A 22,930-nucleotide genomic window follows, 5' to 3' on the forward strand; every position below is an offset into this window, starting at 1 on the left:
GTGTTAGCAAACACTGCAACAGGAAATAAACTCTGGTCTTTTTAGGACGTTATTGTCGTCACTTTGAAACCGTCTACAACGACAGGCGAGGTTTCTTATCTAAAGTGAAGAATGCGGTCCACATTCATGCTGCGCACGCACACATATAGATAACAGTGGTTTTACATGCGTTATAAACAGACCTCGATGGAGCCAACTGTTGTGGGCCAAGCCGTAGAGCAACTGCTGGATTACGGACCTGAGGAAATGATCGAGTTACACATTGTGAGAGAGTGAAGCGGATTCTTGGACACATGCCTGGAACACAGTAATAGCGCGGTGAGGTCCGCGATGATGTCAGGCGTGAAAAGAAAGCTCTTCTCGCAGCAGCAGATGCCGTGCCTCTGGGTTTATCTCGACGTCTGGACGTGATTAAAAGGCTGGGGTGAAAAAGCACTTGACTCGCGCTCGAGGTCACGTGACGCACGCCGGCTAAAAATATACGAGGAAATGCCAGCGGAAGATTAACTCCGATTCCTATCAGCTGTGAAATGTGGCCCGTTTTCTAATACATCAAGGAGAAGTGGGGACGACAGGACGAATGGGAGAAGATGTGTAAACAACGATGGAAAACGACTGACTCTCAGACTTGGAGGGAATTAGAGTGGAAGAATTCTTCATCACACCGTCACAGAATGTGAAAAAATATAGAGACGCAGGAGCAGACTGTTGGAGGCAATGCGGGAGTAAAAAAAAAATGCCAACCACTACCATCTGTTCTGGGATTGCCCATCCTTTCTCCCTCTATGGACACAAGTACATGGGGAAGGTATTAGAAGTAGAAGTACCATTATAATTGTGATGTATTTGGGGGGGAAATATATTTCGATATAAGCGATAATGATGACATGTACAATGATGATATGAACACATTAAGGGTGGCAACAAGGAAACCTCTCACAAGGAAGTGGATGAGTCAGGTGGTGCAGACGGAGGGAGAATGTACGGACGTGATCCATGAGATCTACTATATTTACATTTATATTTTTATATTTACCACATATACATGGTAAATATATATATATTACAAATATATATATAATATATACAAATATACATATTTGTCTGAATATACCTGCATATAACCCCTCTATATACTTACTTATACACCTGCATATAACCCATAGCTCCATATATTAGCATGTACAATAATGCTGTATATACCAGGTATATATATTTATTCTCACCGCATATATATCTATCTATCCACATCTGTCTGTATTTACCTGCACATAATCATTTTACATATCTGTAGAAACTATATCTATATCTGTACATATCCTACTCTTACTAGTTACTGCTGGGCAGTATGACTACTACTACCATACTGTCTTTATACCTGTATCACTGTACATATTAATACTACAACTCTGTACATCTGATTAGCACTACATTCAGTAGTACCATTGTATATTTTGTACCCAGTTTAATCACCTGTACATTGTATATTACTATTGTACTTAACTGTTACATTGGCACACAAACTTATTTCCGTTGTACTGTAGTTGTGCTGTATAATGACAATACATTTTAATGTAATCAAATCTAATCTACTTGATGGAAAGATTGATGTATGCATTGAGACAACAGAGGGAGAGGTTTGAGGAGAGGTGGGGAAGATGGTGGGAGTTGGTGAGGACCACGAGGCCAGATAGTTTAAAATAAGAGGAACGCTTGATGAAGGGACCTTGTGATTGGTGAACGATTGATGAAGGGACCTTGTGATTGGTGAACGATTGATTAAGGGACCTTGTAATTGGTGAATGCTTTATGAAGGGACCTTGTGATTGGTGAACGATTGATGAAGGGACCTTGTAATTGATGAATGCTTGATGAAGGGACCTAGTGTGTGAGAAGGATGTGAATGTCCCTTGATATTATTAATTATTTTCACAAGTGATGTCTTTATGTACATTTGTAAGTCTGTAAAGAGGAAAATAAAAAGATAATTAAAGAAAAAATTAAGAAATGTGTTTTTTTGTCGCTAACAAGCGTTAAAGGGGAACTATGCCCAAAACAGTAAAAAAAAATATTAGTGGAAATGAGCAACTCCCAAATTGAAGCTGTTCCATAGACAATGAATTGGGAAAGACTTTATAGGTGAGGGCACCCAGGGGTTCTGAGTTCATAGGTACCGTACTTTTCGGACTATAAGCCGCGGCTTTTCCCCCCATTTTTCGACCCTGCGGCTTATATAACGGTGCGGCTTATATGTGACTCGACGTGACCAAACTCGAAAGTGTAAACATCTAAATATTGCTTTTTTGACTGCATTGAAATGTTATTTATCTGTTCCCTTATTTGCTAAACTTAATACAACTTGTAAATGAGTTAATGCTTGTTATTTGTCCGACAGTATTGTGTCCCAATGCTAATTACATATGGTAATTAAACATTAAAACACCTGCGGCTTATAGTCCAGTGCGGCTTATATATGTACACATCATTCAATTTAGCTGCTGCGGCTTATAGTCAGGTGCGGCTTATAGTGCGAAAAGTACGGTACATCTTCTGTTTCAGAACTGAGAAAACAAAGTGGGTCCACAAATTCCTTGTTTTTGTCACATGTTTGAGTCTTACTTCTCTGGTTTCATATTCACAAATATTGATTGAACCGTTTTAGGCCATGGAAATAACATATTCAAATCTTTAATCTGAGTGGCATTAAATAGGCATCCAAGTGAATCTCATATGAGCGCGGGTATTCCTTCTACCTCAAGATGCATCAAGGCCAGAGTAAAACTATGTCTTCATATTTTTCAGATTATTCTGATAATAGTTTCAGATTATTCTGATTATAGTTTCAGATTATTCTCATTATAGTTTCAGATTAATCTCATTATAGTTTCAGATTATAATTTCAGATTATTCTGACTATAGTTTCAGATTATTATGATAATAGTTTCAGTTTGTAGTTAGTTCTGTGTGAGTGAGGATTCTCACCATGCCACCGCTGAAGTCCACCAGGCCAGGTTCAAGATGTCCGCGATGGAGGGCTATGAACACACACAGCGAGGAGGGGAAAAGGAGGGAGTCATTTCCAATATTCACAGACTGAGACTAGATGGTATAAATAATATCATTTGAGAGTCAAGAGTTGCCATCGTAGAAGATTATGTTCCTGTCATTGCTTATTAGACAAATATTTGACCTGACCTGCATGAACCTGCTATTCTGGACCTTAGACCCTATTTGCAGTCTGTCTGCCATGTACCTGACACATAGACAATCCTTTGTTGTAGGGCTGACCTCGAATAGTCGACTAATCGATCTAAAGGAGCTGTAGTCGACTGCCAACCTCTTAGTTGAATGCAAACAAAAGAAAAAAAAGTATAATGTATATATATATATATTTTTTTGTATCATTCTTTCCAAAAGCAAAGAGGCCTAAAAGCGTGGCTAACGCTAATGGCGCGTATACCAATGAGGCTAACTGCCTAAGAAAACGGGCACAGAGGCACTGAAAGAGGATTTCACCCGTCTAATGAACACACAGACTAGACAAATATCAAGATGTATCCATCAGTGGACTAATTGCATGCTTTCGCAGAGGACAAGAAGCCTTCAGTCGACTCCTTCAGACATTAAGCACCCCCCACAGGGTAGTCGACTATCGGCACATTTTGGCCAATCAAAGTCGACTATACAAATCCTTAGTCGGGGACAGGTCTAATAGAGACCATCATTTGTTGTAAACAATCTCTTAGTTACAACAATATTGTGCCAGTAAAGCAGTGTTATGTTTATACGTGATGCATTTACAATGATTACTTTGGCGAAACAAGACAAGGCTTTCATTTTATTATGAGCAGAGGTAAATGCTTTGTTTACAATGGCTTTAATTATTTATATGACTTTTACTTAACCCTGTGGGACAAGGAAAGGCATTCTGGTTCCAAACATTTATGGTTTTATGGGCTTTCAGTTGTTCCAATTATGTCATTACCATCTGTCGTCCTAATGACACAATGTCAAATTTCATTGTCTCTTTTCCTATTACAAGAAACACAGCAACATTATGGGAAATGGGGCGACAGTGACTCAGGAGGTAGAGCAGTCGTCTAGTAATCCGGAGGTTCCCGGTTAGATTCCCGCTCCTCCTGGGCAGCGTGTCGAAGTGTCCTTGAGCAAGACACTTAACCCCTAATTGCTCCAGATGAGCAGGTTGGCACCTTGCACGGTTTCCTCCGCCGTCGGTGTGTGAATGTGTGAGTGAATGGGTAAAATGTGAGGAACAAATTGTAAAAGCGCTTTGGATAAAAGTGACCATTTACCAAATGCGCTTACTGTCTTCGCCAGAATCGGACAAGATGATAGATACCAATTTCCTCTCTGTGTGTTCAGTAGAGAGCTATCTGGCAGCTAGCTGGTCCGTATCTGCTTCCATTAATTTGTGCTAAGCTAGGCTATCTTGCAGCCGGATAGCTTTCTACTGAACGCACAGCGTTCTTGTCTGACTCTGGAGAAGATAGTAAGCGCATTTCCAATAATGTTCCTTTAAACTGTTGCTCATCAGTGACCGAGGAGACAGCTGCAGGTGTGCTTCCCGCCGTAAATCTTTTCTTTACATTAAACTACCAAATTTTCAATCAAAAGATGTTGCTTGTCAATTTGTATTCTTCTTCATCTTCATCATCATCATCCTCTTCATCTCACCACGAAGATGCCTCTGGTGGCTGCGCCGGTGTGGCTGCTGCTGATCGGCTCACATGCCGACTGGTACTGGAAGGTCTGGAGGCGGGAATAGATGGAGTTGTTGTAGAGTGCGTGCATCAGGTACGGGTCCACGTCCCCAAAGAACAGCCCCACCTGCGGATGGTCAGGAACACAAGGAAGGTTACAGGCGGGTAGAGGATGTAGGAACAGTGATGCCACAGTGTGGTGTCTGTATTAGAATCTCCTCTTGCTCACTCCAATCACACTCCAATCTCACTCCAATCTCATTCCGACTCCTTTCCATTCCACAAGTTTTATTCGCAAAAGTGATTATGCATCCACGCGACGACTCACGCAGTCAGTCAGTACCTATGAATGACTACAGCAGGCCTCCTAGTGGTACCTCGATATATCAAAATCACAACCGCTACTTTAATAAGCAAAAGTGAAACTTAAAGGGGAACTATCTTATCGGTTTCGACAGCAGAGACCTTCATCTGTTCACACACACAGTGAATGAATCAGACACAGAGAACTAGATAAAACGGGTGAGAGGGAATGGGACTGGGGGGGAGCTCTCTCTCGCTCTCTCTCTCTCATATCAGCACTCGCTGTATCACCGTCAACCTGTTGCAAAATATCCCACGCGCGCGCCCGTATTCCGATCCGTGCAATAATATTCACAGGGGTATATATTGTCATTTGAAACAAGTTACCAATGCATTGTCCCATGGGATTATGCCCCCCCCCCCTCCCCCAAAATTAATTAGTCCCTCTCTATCTCTCTCTCTCCCCCAAAGGTATCTGCCAGTGCAGGTGGGTGACTGTCACTCAAAGCGCATTGCGAGTATGGGCGGAGCCAAAAACAGCTTGGAATCTGGAAGGGCAGAAAGTGGCCCACCAAAGTACTTGATTAAAAATACATAACAATGAATTTTATTGAAAAAAACCTTACAGATGTGTTCCATACTCACAGGAATTGTGTAAAATTGCCCAAATACTTGAAAGAAATAGCTAAATAGTTCCACTTTAAGAAAGGCGTTAAATTCGAGCAAAAACAAGATATTAGATACCCAAAATAATTATATATAAAAAAATATACGATAATGTTTTTTTTTAATAAATAATGGTTCAATAATCCCTCTGGCAAGTTTTGTGTTTCTTCAGTTTGTGTTTCTCCAGACTGTGTTCATGCCAAAAAGGGGGCGTGGCAGTGAGAGTGGCCTATCACAAAAAGGCCACAGCTATTGTGAATTTGCTCTCGTTACTGATTAGATTAGATAAAAATGTATTGTCATCATACAGCACAAGTACAGTACAACGAAAATACATTTGGCATCCAACCAGAATGCAAATGTAGCAGTAACAGTGCAACAGCTATATACAATGTACAGGTGATTAAACTGGGTACAAAATATACAAATTAGTACTACTGAGTTTAGTACTAATCAGATGTATGTACAGAGTTGTAGTATAATATGTACAGTGATACAGGTATAAAGACACTATGGTAGTAATCATACTGGCCAGCAGCGTAACTAGTAAGAGTAGGATATGAACAAATATAGATATAGTATCTACAGATACATAAAATGATTATGTGCAGGTAAGTACAGACAGGTCTGGATATATATATATGTGGTGAGAATAAATATATATATATATTAGGGCTGTCAAAATTAATGCTTTAACTTTGGAGATTAATTTAAATTAATTAAAGCATTCAAATAAATTAATCTAGATTAATCTATGGAGTGAAAATCTTCAACGTTCTGAACTTTCAGCAGTATTTGCTTGTTCTTTTTTTGCATCGACTCATGCACCTTTTTGAAAATCATCTGACATGAAGATGGAACACATTTTTGTTGTTAATATGATTTATATTACTATTAAAATACTATTAAAATAGTATATGAATCTAAAAATACTTTCTTTGTGTTGATTTTACATTAATTCCATGATTTTACTCAAGTAAATATCTGTTACAAGCTTCGGTCTTAACACACTGGCGCCCGACCACGGAGATCTCCGTGTTTCGATTCCACCCGTTGTGGACAGAAGCACGGATATATCCGTGGCAAGTTGTTATTGCTTTTATTCCATTTTAATAACCTATTCAAGGTCGCCGAGTGGCACTGCAGATGTACCCTACTCTTTGAATTCGAGAAAGTGCAATACCGGCCAGATCCTCTTAGGGGCGCTATCGCGATAATGCAGTGTGCCCTGTGGCTGAACGGAGCATTATTATTTTTTACTTTCAATGGAGTTTTCAGTTAGCTGGATTCTGGATGTGCAGCATGTAGCTTGGATTACGTTTTGGATTGTGGATTTCACTATGCAATAAGGGGATTTATCATCAGCCAATGGACATATCGATCTACCAGATGGCGATCGATAACGGGGAAATGCTCGGGGGGATCCCACCGGCCCACGGTAAGATCTTTTTCACGTAAAGTACATCCCGATCGGGTCTTGTTTTGATAGCCATCCATCCGATCAATGAATGAGGCTAATGAGGCTAATGGTAATCAATAATCAGAAACGACGTCCCCCGAGCGTGCCGATCGTGCCGATCATATGCAGTTTGAGTTATTTCTGTAGCATATGTATAACGGAAATGCCATTGGATATAACGGTAGTAGTAGCTATTAGCCCTTTATCTCGCCTTCCAGGAAATATCCTAGCCGAAATCCCATATAACGCTTATATTCACGGCGCTATAAAATGAGAACGTATTGATGAATTTTTTTTTCTTTAAGCCATTTTGAAGGGACGGTTTATGGTCTCAATTGACAATGAGAATGGACAGATAGCAATACTATAAAGTATAGATTTAGCTCTACAAACAGCCCCACGTCTGTTTACATTTGCCGGTCCTCTAGAGATTTATTAGACGCATCCCAATGGCCCAGAATGTGTTAAGTCGAAAAATGCAATTATTTATTTATTTATTTTCCTCCGATTTTCCCCCCGTCCCGATTAGTCGTTGTGCCAATTCCCCCCCCTCCCCTACCTGGCTGCTGTATGCATGTTCTCCTACGAGTCGGTACAAGGGCGTCCCGAGTCGATCGCACACTTCCTCCGAGACGTGCGCCGACAGCCAGTGACGTCTTTTCACTTGGCAGCGAGGACTCTCATTGGTAAAGTGTAACGCGTGGGAGGGCACGCTATCTCCACCAAGTCCTGCCCTGCTTAGCAAGCTCCGAGACCTGACCTGTAGGCGTCGCTGTCCAGAACGCCAGATTCCCACCCGCAAGCTTCGCCACTCCCTAATACTGCCAATTGTATTAGTGTGAACGGCCAGCCGAGCTGATGGCAACGCTGAGAGCTGGGCTCGAACCCAGAAAAATGCTATTTTTTATCAAGATTAATTACAGAAAATTGTGAGATTAATTAGTAAAAAAAATGTAATCTATTGACAGCACTAATACAGGTGCAGTTCAATAAATTAGAATATCTTGGAAAAGTCTATATATTTAGCTGTATTGATGCAGTAATTTGTGCAAAAGGAGCCAAACCAAGTACTGAGTGAACATACATGAACATACTTTTCAGAAGGCCGACATTTCTATATACAGAAAAATACATCTATTTAAATTTTTTTTATTGGTGATACAGAAGTTTGGGCTTTCATGAGCTGTAAGACATAATCATCAAAATTAAAACAAATAAAGGCTTGAAATATTTCACTTTGTGTGTAATGAATCTATAATCTACAATCTATAATTTTTGAATTGAATTACTGAAATAAAATAACTTTTCCACGATATTCTAATTTATCGAGCTGCACATGTATATCTTTTTTTATACTTTTTTTTATATACAGCATTTGTACATGAGCTAAGGGTTATTGATCCATGATCCGTTTCACGTCAGCCATTCACTGATGGTTGACCTCGACTTTGAGCAGGGAAATCAATACTGTCCACCGCTCCGCCGGCATCAGTCTACCTTCTTCCAGTGATCTCGCTGATTGGACATCACCAGGAAGCCGCCGTCGTCAATCAGATAGCAGAGCAGGTCCTGGAGACACAACAGGCCATAGTTAGCGAGGCTGATGACAGCTGCACAGCCACCAGTATTCACACTCACTCTCCCCAGGGAGAGCGGCGCTGACGTCTCCACCCGTGACACCTGGTTAAATTTAACTACTCACAGTCAACTTAACACAACAATATACAAGTCCCTCATTGAGGCGCCTGCAAGTCTTCTTCTGTGCTACCACGTTATGGATCATGTATATTGTCATCACTATTATTAGATAAGATAAGATATTGATCCCCTTGGGGAAATGCAGGCGTCATAGCAACATGGGTGGGGGGGTACAGGTATGGGCATGGTAATAGTAGAATACATAAATATAGGGAATACAATTATAGTAAAGATAAAAATAAGCAGTGTAACCAATATAATTAACTCTGAATATAAGAATATGAGCAAGTAAACACAGATTTTTACACTGAGCAAATAAATTAATGAATGAATAGATGAATGAATAAATTAATTGAATATGAGCAAGCACTGATTAAATGACTGATTGAATCATGCAATTCCCCTACTATTATCACTATTATTACTATGTTGTATCACTATGTTCTATGTTCATTACTATTGTTATTATTACCTCTTCTGCCTGTACAGTACCTCCCCTCTCACATGCTGCTATGACACCTGAATTTCCCCCAAGGGGATTAATAAAGGAACACTTGACACTTGACTTGATTTTGAGCAAAAGCTGAGGTAAAGAAGCAGTTATTGTTGTGAACAATAAGGATAAGAAGACAGAAACAGCCTTACGTCAGTGTTCACTTCACAGTCCATCTCACAGCTTCTGGATGGTCCACACTGTTTGAAGATAATATTGCCGTTATTATTATTATTATTATTATTATTATTATTATTATTATTATTATTATTATTATTATTATTATTATTATTATTATTATTATTATTATTATTATTATTATTATTATTATTATTATTATTAATAATAATAATAATAATAATAATAATTATTATTATTATTACACTGAATTCAAACTGAGCAGAGCGAAAGTCCTGGACCCATTATATCAACAACACTTCTCAGAGTAGGAGTAGTGCTGATCTGGGGTCAGTGACCCCAAGGTACACTTACCTTTATGACTTAATTCAAAACCAAACAAGACTGAAACTGACTCTAGATCCAGTACTCCCACTTTGAGAGAGGCTTTGTAAATATGGACCCGGGATCCCTCTCCGGGGGATGGTAGCATTTGCTGTACCTTTTGTGACCCCTGCCGGCTGTCGGACACATTGCTGGCCAGGATCTTAAACTTGTCCACCCAGGCTTCCAGATCGAGCTTCACTCCGACCACTGGGCAGTGCGATCCAGAGGAGGACGTGATAAGAGAATAAAACAATACAAGGACAATTATTAGAAAGAGGACTAAATAACCACAGGTAAGAATATAGTATACTTAAGTATATTTTCTGAAAGTATACTTTGTAAACATTTGATGTATTCAGCAAAAGTTGTATTCAATTGAAACCACTTAAGTTGAGGACTTAAGTGAGTTAAAGATTGTACTTAAGATTTACAGTAGTTTTGGTTACTTTTGCTTACCAAAAATAGTACACTTTTAATAAGTTTACTAAAGTACTTAGATTACGCTTACAGCATATTAATGACTATCATAGTAAACATGTGCTTTGAATTAGTACATGAAAGCACATAAGTACCGAAAATACATTACAATACTCTCAGAAAAGTACATATGGGAAGAAATAAACTTAAAATACTAAAAATATATTTTCAGTGTGGAGAAATATAAATTTTTTTGACTTGGGGATGCTTGAAATACTGCATGAATGTGTCCAACTCGTAATAAAAACATCCTCCTACTGTACCTGCCGGTTTCAAAAGCCTGCCTCCTAAATTGACCTCTACAGCTGAGGTCACCAGGATTCCAATGGTGCCATTCTCTGAGGCCACGGGGTCGTCCATGGCTGCTCACAGGAGACACAACGTTAGCAACACAAACATCCGATGCTAATAATAATAATATAGTCTCCCCGTGAGCCACACATTAGCTCACATACTTCCCTTGATCTCTGGGCTGAATTAATTTAATTCAATTATGTTAATGAACCCGTTCAATTGTCACATGTGGGATAAGACCCATATAAATATAATTGAGTATTAATAATTAACATTCTAATTCTATGGATTGACTTTTTGAGAACTGATTCTGATGATATGAAAACATTGTGATCCGAGAGCCACAGAGTATTAGCATTCTGAATATTTTGTGTTTGATATCGCTGAAGTGGAAGCTTGTCTCCCCACTAGGGTTTGGGTACCGAACACGCTACTTTTAAGGGTGCCGACCGAATTACATCGGTACTACCGAGTACCGATTCACGCTAGAATCAATCTGTACCAAATTTGTGGGTGTTTTTATTTCATTTTCTACTAATTTCTTTTCATAAAGTTTGTAAATACATTTTTTAAATGCAAATAAACTGAATTATAAAGAAAACGGTATATATTTTGTCATTTTGCATGCAGAAGTGTAGTCAGATCACCTAATCAACATTTCTAGAAGGTCTCATACAGTATCTATGAAGATGTCTCCACAGTGTGTTACTCACAGGTCCTGGGTGGAGCTCGGAACATGTAGCCTCTGTTGTCGAGGCTACGGCGGTAGTAGTTAGAGTTGAACGGCTCCGGATCCTCGTCCCACGACTCAGAAGCTCTGTCAAATGCAACACAATATAACTACACAACCCTAAAACGACAAACAACTCCACCTCTCCCTAATGAAGGAAGAAGAAGAAGAAGAAGAAGAAGAAGAAGAAGAAGAAGAAGAAGAAGAAGAAGAAGAAGAAGAAGAAGAAGAAGAAGAAGAAGAAGAAGAAGAAGAAGAAGAAGAAGAAGAAGAAGAAGAAGAAGAAGAAGAAGAAGAAAAAAAAGGATTTATGTAGTGCTTTTCTAGAAGTCGCATTACACTAAGGGCGGTGGTAATGAGACAAACAACAGACAAACATAACCTTCTTACTGTATTTTATTATCATGCACGTTGCCACTAAATAATCCTCCTTGCCTATACCTACTATGCTAAGTTGCTAACATGTCTTTACATGTCTCTAACATGTCTTTAACATGTCTCAAGACTGCAGCACCCAAGTTCAACACTGTTTGACGAACATTGTTACTCAGCTGAAAGAGTTCCTTCCTGCTGACCCTGTTGTACAGAACTTTGGATAAAAACATCAGCTAAATGACTAAATGTAAAAATGTAAAAGTATGGATGCTTGGGGCTAAGGGAAGGAAGTGGAGAAGAGATGGGTCTTGAGGCGGGATTGTAAAACTGTGAGGGATTCTGAATCTCTAATGTCTTGGGGAAGAGAGTTCCAGAGCCTGGGAGCTGCCCTGGAGAAGAGCTCTGTCCCCAAAGCTGCCAAGGTTGGACTTGGGGGTGGAGAGAAGGGAGGCTGGGGTGGATCTTCATACCAGCAGCCAACAGACTTTATAACGCCTCACTTTTTCTGCACTGCAGTTTGTATACCGGACTGTATAAATCCCTGTATATCTTCCTGTACATTTGACATTTTACTGTACATTTTACTGTATATCTTTGGAATGCATATTTTAGAATGTATATCTTTGACTGTGTATTCTTATTTTTATTAGATTATGAGTTATCTGTGGTGCTGAATTTCCCTCTGGATTAATAAAGTACTTCTATTCTATTCTATTCTATTCTATTCTATTCTATTCTATCTGAGGGACCGAGAGGGTCTGTAGGGGGGAGAGGAGGCTAACGTGAGCTCCTGGTCACTCACATGTTGGGGAACACCCGGGTTACTCCCCCGTCGGTGGAGGCGAACACAGCCAGGAAGCCATACCTGAGACACAGAACGGTTACATTAAATGAGTGGTTCTCAAACAGCGGGTCGCGACCCAAATTGGCATTGGCAAGTAAAAAAAAGAATAAAAAAATATATATATATATTTTTTTTTTACTTTTCTGACAACATTTTTTGGCTAAATATGCCTCGTTTTATAAATGTGTATTGATAACAGTGCTGTAATTAAATGTTCTAATAAATATGCATGATCAAGTTCAACAACGTGTGCTTTTATTTTGATATTCCTTAATTCCACGTTTAAAATTACGCAATACATTAAGTGTGGGGTCCCCAAAAGAATCCTAAATAAAATGGGTTCGCGGTATAAAAAGGTTTGAGAACCCCTTAGACATTCAAATGTATCGTCATCATCCACAAGTACAGTACAACGAAAAGAAGTTGGCATCTACCCAGAGTGAAAATGTAACAGTAAAGTGCAATAGCAATATACAATGTATAGGTGATGAAACTGGGGTATATATAAGAGTACTACTGAGTACTGAGTAATAATGCTAATCAGATGTATGTACAGTGCTATAGTGTTATTATGTACAGTGATACAGGTATAAAAACACTATGGTAGTGTAAGAGTAGGATATATTATACAGATATATATATATATATATATTATACAGGTAAAGAGGACACTTCAATACTTCAGTCAGTGCTAGTCAAGTCAAGTCAAGAGTTTTATTTGTCACGGCATACAGGTATACAATGAAATGCGGGTGGTCTTGCCCGCAACGATGTGCAATACAGTAGTAATAACATATAATAGAATCCAATAGAACAACATTGTGCAATAAACAAGTAACATTGTGCAATAAACAAGTAACATAGTAGGGCATATCGGTATATGTACATAAGTTATTTACAGAGCATGGAGGACATGCTAGGTCCTTTGGTAGTGCGATACACTGTTAGCTACGGATGAGGCACTGGGTCTTTCTGTACATGCTCATTTATACAATCTCAGGTTATACTATACTATTTTTAAAGTGACCTTTCCTTAGTGGCGTGTGGGCGTGTGCAGCATGAGTGTGTGCTTGCTCATGTTAAAGTGGCTGCTAGTGTGTGAGCGTGTACAGTGTGTGTCGTGTGTGTGCTCATGTGTGCTTGTGTGTGGAGAGTTCAGTGTTCAAGGCTCTGATGGCCTGGGGGAAGAAGCTGAGCCGAAGTCTCTCTGTCCTAGTAGCTGGTGTTCGCAGGCGTCTGCCTGACCTCAGCAGCATGAACAGGCTGTTGTTGGGGTGGTGAGGGTCTTTCATTATTCTGCAGGCTCTGGATTTGCACCTCTTGTTGTATAGAACCTGCAGGGGTGGTAGTGCAATACCCGTGGTACGCTCGGCTGAGCGCACCACTCTCTGTAGGGCCTTCTTGTCCTGTGCTGTGCTGTTTCCATACCAGGCAGTGATGTTTCCAGTCAAGATGCTCCACCGATATCTATGTTTCATAATCCTGATACTGTCACAGTAGAAGATTGATAACTGCATGCTTCTTCTAAACTTCTGAGAGGTAGGTGTTAAAAACAAAATGACACGGCATCATTTGAAAGGCCTCTGTCTCCTCTGTCGGATGGCACTGTTAAATCTCGATTTACTACTCTTTCTACTATTCATTGGGAAGTCGGCTCTGTTCCTATACAAGAAACCAATTTTCTGCCATCAAAAAAAATACCTCATTCAAAGGGAGTATAATGTATTTGTACGTAGATGTACGGTACGTCAGAGATACCCATGTGTACTGTGTGTTTTACATGTATGATGAAGTTGACTCACGCGTTAAGGTCTTTGTTCTTCCACACCCTGGATGCCAGCTGACCGATGATGCCGGAGTCCAGGATCAAGTTGTGAATGAGCCCCTGGTCGCCTGAGACACAAAGACAAGCTGACCTTCCACATCCACTGTAGATACTCTGTGATATCCACATGAGACTAGATTAGATTAGATTAGATTAGATTAGACTAGATTAGATTTAAATGTATTGTCATCATCCATCCAAGTGCAACAGCAATATACAATGTACAGGTGATTAAACTGGGTACAACATATACAAATTAGTACTACTGAGTGTAGTGCTAATCAGATGTATGTACAGAGTTGTAGTATAATATGTACAGTGAAGAAAGTATTGTAATAGTCATACTGGCCAGCAGCGTAACTAGTAAGAGTAGGATATGTACAGATATATATATAGTAAAGGACTATGTGCAGGTAAGTACAGAGTAGACAGGTGAGGATAGGTATATACATCATTATTGTACATGCTATCATACAGAGCTATGGGTTATATGCAGGTGTACAAGCAAGTATATAGAGGGGTTATATGCAGGTATATTCAGACAAACATGGATATATATATAATAATATGCTGTAAATATAATTACAGAAGGGTTCAAGGAGAAGGCCAGTGTCATTAAATTTGTTTCTTATTGTCAACATATGAAAATACCAAAACCAACAATGCTTTGGTCCCTCCAGCCAAGATCATATTATAGAAAATTCTTGGAGTTCTACAGTATGACTTCTGGATACTGTAATCTGGTGTTGGCTGGACGGACCATATTTGTACAGTAAATAGAAGGAATGCATTGTAGGTTTTGGTCTTTTGAAAAGAATAAAAGGACACCGGCCTCGTCCTTTAGAGACAGAGAACTCACAGTCCTGGGATTCTGGCGTGAGGTCCACCATGAGAGAGAGGAAGTTCTCCAGAAACTGTGTGTTGTTAACAGAAATCTGCAGATGCTTGCAGTATTCCCTGGAGGCGGAGCAGATTTAGATATTAAGATCTGCCTTCTGTACTGGCAGAGAGACAGATAGAGAGAAGGAGAGATATGCGTATGCGTGTGTGTGTGTCAGTGTGTGTGTGTATGTGCTTGCATTATGTGTGTGTGTGTGTGTGCGTGCGTGCGTGCGTGCGTGCGTGCGTGCGTGCGTGCGTGTGTGTGTGTGTGTGTGTGTGTGTGTGTGTGTGTGTGTGTTAAATGAGAGGATAGTTAAACGCACACCAAAGTATTTTTGAAGTGCTGATGTTTTGAGGTGCTGGTATTTTAAGGTGCTGGTATGATGTGCGGGTATTTTAAGGTGCTGGTATTTTAAGGTGCTGGTATTTTAAGGTGCTGGTATTTTAAGGTGCTGGTATTTTGAGGTGCTGGTATTTTAAGGTGCTGGTATTTTGAGGTGCTGGTATTTTGAGGTGCTGGTATTTTGAGGTGCTGGTATTGGCAGCAGGATTTAAACAGGAGGAAATACTGCACACTCAATGTAGCTCCATTTTGGTTATTCTGTTCACCAGCGTTTCAACAGTGAACCGTCTTCATCAGGCTCAGATAACGTGAAACACATTCCTGGTTGCAGCAGACAATCAGGTACTCAGAATACAAAGAAACAGTATGTTTGTAAATGTATGGTTTCTCACTGTTTGTGATTTTAGTGCATATTGATATATACTGTATTATGTAATATATATTGTACTATGAATGATTACACATGATTAAGAATATAGTATGTATAGTAATATGTTGTCAAATATATTCACTTTCAGATTATCAGGCGCGGTGGCCAAGTGGTAAGGCGTCGGTCTCGTAAACCGAAGATCACGGGTTCGAACCCAAGGGGATCAATGAAGGAATATCTTGTCTTATTTTAGTGTGTGTGCACGCATATGAATTTGCGTGTGTGTGTGTGTGTGTGTGTGTGTGTGTGTACCTGGGAGCCAGAAACACATGCCCTGACGATTCAAAGGAACTGGGCAACAGAGATTGTAAATCTGAAACATAAAGAGCAGAATATTCAGCCCAGCTTCTGTGTTGAAACATGACCTTAGAAGGTTCAGTGGTCAAATACTCACACTGGAGTTGCAACATCACGTCACTCAGGTCTGCCTGTATGTAGTACTCGTTGTAGGGCGGTAGTACCAAGCCAAGGCTGCAGGTGGCAGTATCCCAAAATAAAAGATAAAAGAGGAATGAGGATTCTGTCCCAACTCTCTCCAACCACCGATTGTCAACATTCCATAGTAATAGGTGGTTTATCATAATTCATAATAAGTGTACAGTTTACAGTTTCAGTTTATTTAAAAAGGACAGTATACATTAATCAACATTTCTGTAAATGTGTCAGTTTTAGCCAGCTGGCTAATTCGCAACTGTAGTCCTTTTGGCAAGATGTTATAAGACCTTACACCTAAAACAGAAGCATTAAAAGTAAAACACAATATTTACAACACAATCCAACATAATAGTAAAAGCAATAACAAAATACACAATATTATTATGTATATTATGGAGAGTGTTACAGCTAGTCTTCAGGTGAGAATGGACACTTTTAATATCAAATGGGCTCCTATCATACGTCAACTGGAAAGAATATGGAAAACTACAGCTTCTGAGGCTATAGGAAAACTATAAATATGTTTATTTTGTATATGTAAATTATTTATTTAGTTTGTTTGATTTTGAACTAAATAATAATAATAATAACTTCATTTTATATAGCGCCTTTCAAGAGATCCAAGGTCGCTTTACATAGGGGGGGGGATAACAAGTACCAGACAGTGGACAGACACAACATATACATAAACATGTGAAGATGCAGGTTTGTTGATTTACAGATTAATCATCTTTTTAACAGATCATCTAACAGATTAATCATCTTTTTAACAGATCATCTAACAGATGAATCCTCTTTTTAACAGATCATCTAACAGATCTAACAGATCATCTAACAGATTACTTTATGTTTGGCTCTGTAACTTAATGTAAAGGACTTTAAACGTGAACATGAAGTGGATGTTAAACTCTAACTTGTGATCCCAGACAAAAGCTTGAACGAGGAATTAAGACATCATGTGAATGTAAAGTAAATTCTACTTTTGAGTGAAACAAAAATTCAAACAATGTATAAGCCTGGAAATATGAAATAATAAAAAAGAAAATTCACCAACCGCTCACCTGTAATCTGTACCATTAACGGGCGTCCAGGTATAACCTCTGAAGGCCTCGTCAACGTATAGCTGCGTTAGAGAAAACGTTACATACACCCGTCAAAGTTGGGTCTTTATCTGATCCAGAACCAGAACAGCACCACATTTCAGCCAACAAAATGATACCAACATGTCTCAGTGTATCTTTATAAAACTGAGTTTATAACTAATGTTGTGGAGCTGTGACGCTTGACTTGTTACTAGTGTTGGGTACTGAACTCTGTACTTTTAATGGTACCGACCGAATTACATTGGTACTACCGAGTACCAATTCACTCTAGAATCTAGATCAATCTGTAAAAATTTCGGTACCTTTACATGTTTAGTATAAAGTACAAAATTGTAATATTATACTAGACAAGAGGGAGCCTTTTCCACAGATATATATATATTAGGGATGCTCATGGGCGGCTACGTGGCGTAGTGGGCAAGGCGCTCGCCACTAATGCGGAGACGCTGGGATCGCCTGTTCGATCCCAGCGCTCCACATTGCTTTCAGTTTAGCTGGTCGTCCGTACTAATACACATTGGCCGTATTAGGGGGTGGGAAACTGATGGGTGGGATCGGGCGTTGTGGACAGCGACTCCTACAGGTCGGTTGGTGCGCCTGCGCAGTAGAATCAGGAAGTGTCGGGGGCAGCGTGAGCCTCCCACGCGTTACTCCTTGCCACTGAGAGATCGAGCTGCGCAGGTGAAAAGATGCGACTGCTGTTACCTCAAGTACCGGAGGGGACTTGTGCTATGTATGACTTAGTCCACATTGCAGCCGGCTTGTGGGAGGCAAGAAACAGCGTTCGTGACAGGGGAGGGTTGAATTGGATGATACGAAATTGGGATGGGAGAAAATATAGAAAAATGGGAGAAAAAGTGGATCAAAAAAAATATTAGGGATGCTCGATATTGGCTTTTTTACCGATACCGATATACCGATATTGTCCAACTCTTAATTTCCGATACCGATATCAACCGATACCGATATATGCAGGGTTTCCCCCCCCCCAAAAACTGAATAATTTCAGGTAATTAACATTACATATCTCTTGTTGTGGAATTAACACAACATTATGCATACTTTTGACAATAAATAAAATCTGAATTTGTTCGTACTTGCTTGCCTGGGTAAATAAAGGTTATAGAAATGTAAAAGAATTAAATAAAAATTGAAAACCGATACCGATATTTTTAGATATCACATTTTAATGCCGATATCGGCCGATAATATCGGTAGGCCGATAATATCGGACATCCCTAATATATATATAATACTGGCCCATCTCTTGGAAGACCAGACGAGGTCAGAGGAGTTTGATAATATTTACAGAGGATGGCCAGATAATGTTGATATTTATACGTTTAAAAACATAATACATGATCATGTGATTTAGTGTGGTGTGTTACAACAATAAATAACCAAATGTACTAAATAAATAACAATGTTGAAGTTGCAAAGTTTGGACTTTACAACTGAAATTAAATTATTTGTTATTACTGAGAGAGTTAAGTACAGAAAAAAGGTACCATTGGATACCGATACCGAATTCCAGAAACTGGTACCAGTATCGGTTCAAATGTGAACGGTACCCAACCCTATCCAGCGCATGAAGAGATTTGAGAAAACAATGAAACAGGTGACTTGCCTCATCGATTGATTTGAGGAGCGTTTTAATCTGCATGTCACCCGGTCTGCCATCAATCATCTGCCGACGGATCTAGAGTGTAGAGACACAGAACCAGTTAGCATGATGTCACTAGTGTAGAGACACAGAACCAGTTAGCATGATGTCACTAGTGTAGAGACACAGAACCAGTTAGCATGATGTCACTAGAGTGTAGAGACACAGAACCAGTTAGCATGATGTCACATGTAGAGACACAGAACCAGTTAGCATGATGTCACTAGAGTGTAGAGACACAGAACCAGTTAGCATGATGTCACATGTAGAGACACAGAACCAGTTAGCATGATGTCACTAGAGTGTAGAGACACAGAACCAGTTAGCATGATGTCACTAGTGTAGAGACACAGAACCAGTTAGCATGATGTCACTAGAGTGTAGAGACACAGAACCAGTTAGCATGATGTCACTAGTGTAGAGACACAGAACCAGTTAGCATGATGTCACTAGTGTAGAGACACAGAACCAGTTAGCATGATGTCACTAGTGTAGAGACACAGAACCAGTTAGCATGATGTCACTAGAGTGTAGAGACACAGAACCAGTTAGCATGATGTCACATGTAGAGACACAGAACCAGTTAGCATGATGTCACTAGTGTAGAGACACAGAACCAGTGTCCATTATGTCACACACCCACAAGGAACCAGGAGCCTCGAGTTACCTCAAAATATATTGCACTGAGATAGATATTGTATAGTCTTTATCATATATTGTGGTTTATTGATATGGTAGTAACCTTGATCATAAGCCATATGAACTAGACTGATCAGAATATGAAATACACTGAACAGTATATGAACTAGACTGATCAGAATATAAACTAGCTGAACATAATATGAACTGTGTCTCTACACTAGTGACATCATGCTAACTGGTTCTGTGTCTCTAATCAGTCTAGTTCATATTATGTTCAGTCTAGTTCATATTCTAATCAGTCTAGTTCATATTCTAATCAGTCTAGTTCATATTCTGTTCAGTCTAGTTCGTATTCTAATCAGTCTAGTTCATATTATGTTCAGTCTAGTTCATATTCTGATCAGTCTAGTTCATATTCTGATCAGTCTAGTTCATATTCTAATCAGTCTAGTTCATATTCTAATCAGTCTAGTTCATATTCGAATCAGTCTAGTTCATATTCTGATCAGTCTAGTTCATATTATGTTCAGTCTAGTTCATATTCTAATCAGACTAGTTCATATTCTAATCAGTCTAGTTCATATTCTGTTCAGTCTAGTTCGTATTCTAATCAGTCTAGTTTATATTCTGATCAGTCTAGTTCATATTCTGTTCAGTCTAGTTCATATTCTAATCAGTCTAGTTCATATTCTGATCAGTCTAGTTCATATTCTGTTCAGTCTAGTTCACTGAACTAGACTGATCAGAATATGAACTAGACTGATCAGAATATGAACTAGACTGATTAGAATATGAACTAGACTGATTAGAATATGAACTAGACTGAACATAATATGAACTAGACTGATTAGAATACGAACTAGACTGAACATAATATGAACTAGACTGATTAGAATACGAACTAGACTGATCAGAATATGAACTAGACTTATTAGAATATGAACTAGACTGATTAGAATATGAACTAGACTGATTAGAATATGAACTAGACTGATTAGAATATGAACTAGACTGATTAGAATATGAACTAGACTGATTAGAATATGAACTAGACTGATTAGAATATGAACTAGACTGATCAGAATATGAACTAGACTGATCAGAATATGAACTAGACTGATCAGAATATGACTGATACTGATTAAGGATTCCATGAAATGAAAAAAGTTTTTTTTGTCTTTTGTCTGTACTTAGTTCACGTGTATTTATTACTATGTGCCAAAGACAATTATATTTTCATCTAAATAAATCCATTGTTTTCTAGTGAGTTATGTCACTCTGCACTTGATACCAAACACCCCCCAAAAAAGTCCAATTTTCTGGTACTTTAGGATGTCAATCAAACAGCAATCAAATCAACCTCCAGCCCCCCACCCTACAGGTCTGTTGCATTCATAAATACATCAGATCATGAAAGCCAGTGATGCTGTGAATGGCATGGATGTTTAAATCACCACTACAGATGAAGTCAAGTTTTCCTAGCACCATTCTACCAGCGGCACTCGTGCTGTGCTCTGTAATATAATTTCTCGTGGAAGTGTTGTTCTGTTATCTGCCACCAGGAGGCGCAAGTCCATTCTGGTGTGTTGGCAGGCTGGCTATCTGTCAATCCCATTGTACTGTAAATATCTATCTATCTAAATATCTATCCATTAAACACCTTTATCCCAGAGAATCTCTTAGTTAGATAATTATTGTGCTGTCAGAACTGTCTCATATTTGTAGGTTAACTCTCATCTTGTTATCTACTGTACCAGGAAATGCTTAGTTGTAAGTTGATCAATCTAGTGTGATCTATGCACGAAAAGTATTGCTTTTTTCAGTGGATCTTAATTAGAACAAGATTGTATATGTTAAGCAGTGCTGTTGTGTTTATGTCAACTATTTTACAAACATTTATCCCTGCGAAGTATTTCCCCCTAAAGTATCAGATCCACCAAGTCAGTCGCTAACTTTAAGAAGCTCCTAAAAGCCTAACATTTCCCTTATGTGTTATAGGCCGATTTGTGTTTGTGTAAAGTCTGTATTTTTGTTATCTGTATTTGCTTTCTTCCCTCTATGTTCTTTATTGTGATTTTAAGAGTTTGGGAAGCACTGGTTACCAAAATGGCATCCAATGTAATAAAAAAAGTCAACCAACAAACTCGATTCTTGTACCGGATCTCCTCTCTAGTAAACAAGAATACCCTGAAGACTCTGGCAGGAGCACTCATTCAAGGGTACTACGACCATACTTGCACCTCATGGTACCAAAGCACCTCAAAGGCACTAAAAAACAAATTACAAACATCTCAAAACAAACTGGTCAGACTACTGCTTGACCTGACTCCTAGAACCCACCTCACCCCTGCCCACTTTGACAACCTAGGATGGCTTAGAGTAGACGGCAGAGTACAGCAACTTGCAATGGGCCTGGTCTACAAGATACACTACACGACTAAGGTACCCATGTACATGTCAAAATACTTCCCAAAGGTCAGTGAATACCACGATCACAACACCAGAGGGAGCTCCACAAATCATGTTAAACCCAGATTCGGCTCAAACAAGGGACTAAACACGTTTCGCAATTATGCCACATCAATGTGTAACGCCCTACCCAAAGCTGTAAAGGAATGTGAATCACTACCCACTTTCAATCTGTTAATAAAGTTTTCAATCAATCAATCAATCAATCAATCAATCAATCAATCAATCAATCAAACCATGTTTACCACCGTATAAATAAAGATGTACTTATGCGCTAAATGCTCACCTCTTCTTTATTGCTGTCTTCCACCTCGGCGTCCAGGAAGTCCAAGGTCACCGGCTCTGGCAGGTCGTCAAGCTGAGAGCGACCAGGGAACATCAACACGTCTTATCAAACACGTACAGCAGACGGGTGTCTCATTCACGTCAGACTCGGACAGTGTGTGCGCGCATCAAAGACTACAATAGATTTGCATTTAATGCAAGCGTTCTAAACCATCAATCCATGCCAAAGCTAGATGTGTAAAAAGTGAAAGACTCACACCATGCTGATTTGAAAACATTTACATCCAGC

At 39.3% G+C, this 22,930-nt stretch overlaps 1 protein-coding gene across 1 annotated transcript in view; it reads right to left on the reverse strand.

Moving 5' to 3' along the window:
* cacna2d2b (calcium channel, voltage-dependent, alpha 2/delta subunit 2b) overlaps nucleotides 1-22,930 on the reverse strand; it is a gene marked incomplete at both ends in the record, with an annotated part of 138,855 nt that overhangs the window by 12,478 nt on the left and 103,447 nt on the right. The window contains 16 exons of the mRNA XM_084316007.1: nucleotides 183-238; nucleotides 2,983-3,035; nucleotides 4,696-4,848; nucleotides 8,647-8,718; nucleotides 9,493-9,540; nucleotides 9,960-10,051; nucleotides 10,585-10,683; nucleotides 11,329-11,432; nucleotides 12,523-12,585; nucleotides 14,367-14,457; nucleotides 15,249-15,346; nucleotides 16,297-16,357; nucleotides 16,439-16,515; nucleotides 17,541-17,602; nucleotides 19,210-19,281; nucleotides 22,643-22,714. Of these exons, the coding sequence (XP_084172133.1) occupies nucleotides 183-238; nucleotides 2,983-3,035; nucleotides 4,696-4,848; nucleotides 8,647-8,718; nucleotides 9,493-9,540; nucleotides 9,960-10,051; nucleotides 10,585-10,683; nucleotides 11,329-11,432; nucleotides 12,523-12,585; nucleotides 14,367-14,457; nucleotides 15,249-15,346; nucleotides 16,297-16,357; nucleotides 16,439-16,515; nucleotides 17,541-17,602; nucleotides 19,210-19,281; nucleotides 22,643-22,714 (1,273 nt within the window). The remainder of the gene's footprint in view (nucleotides 1-182; nucleotides 239-2,982; nucleotides 3,036-4,695; nucleotides 4,849-8,646; nucleotides 8,719-9,492; nucleotides 9,541-9,959; nucleotides 10,052-10,584; nucleotides 10,684-11,328; nucleotides 11,433-12,522; nucleotides 12,586-14,366; nucleotides 14,458-15,248; nucleotides 15,347-16,296; nucleotides 16,358-16,438; nucleotides 16,516-17,540; nucleotides 17,603-19,209; nucleotides 19,282-22,642; nucleotides 22,715-22,930) is intronic.

The sequence above is a fragment of the Notolepis coatsorum genome (assembly GCF_963971535.1).
Source record: "Notolepis coatsorum genome assembly, chromosome: 6".
In the NCBI taxonomy this organism is placed as follows: domain Eukaryota; kingdom Metazoa; phylum Chordata; class Actinopteri; order Aulopiformes; family Paralepididae; genus Notolepis; species Notolepis coatsorum.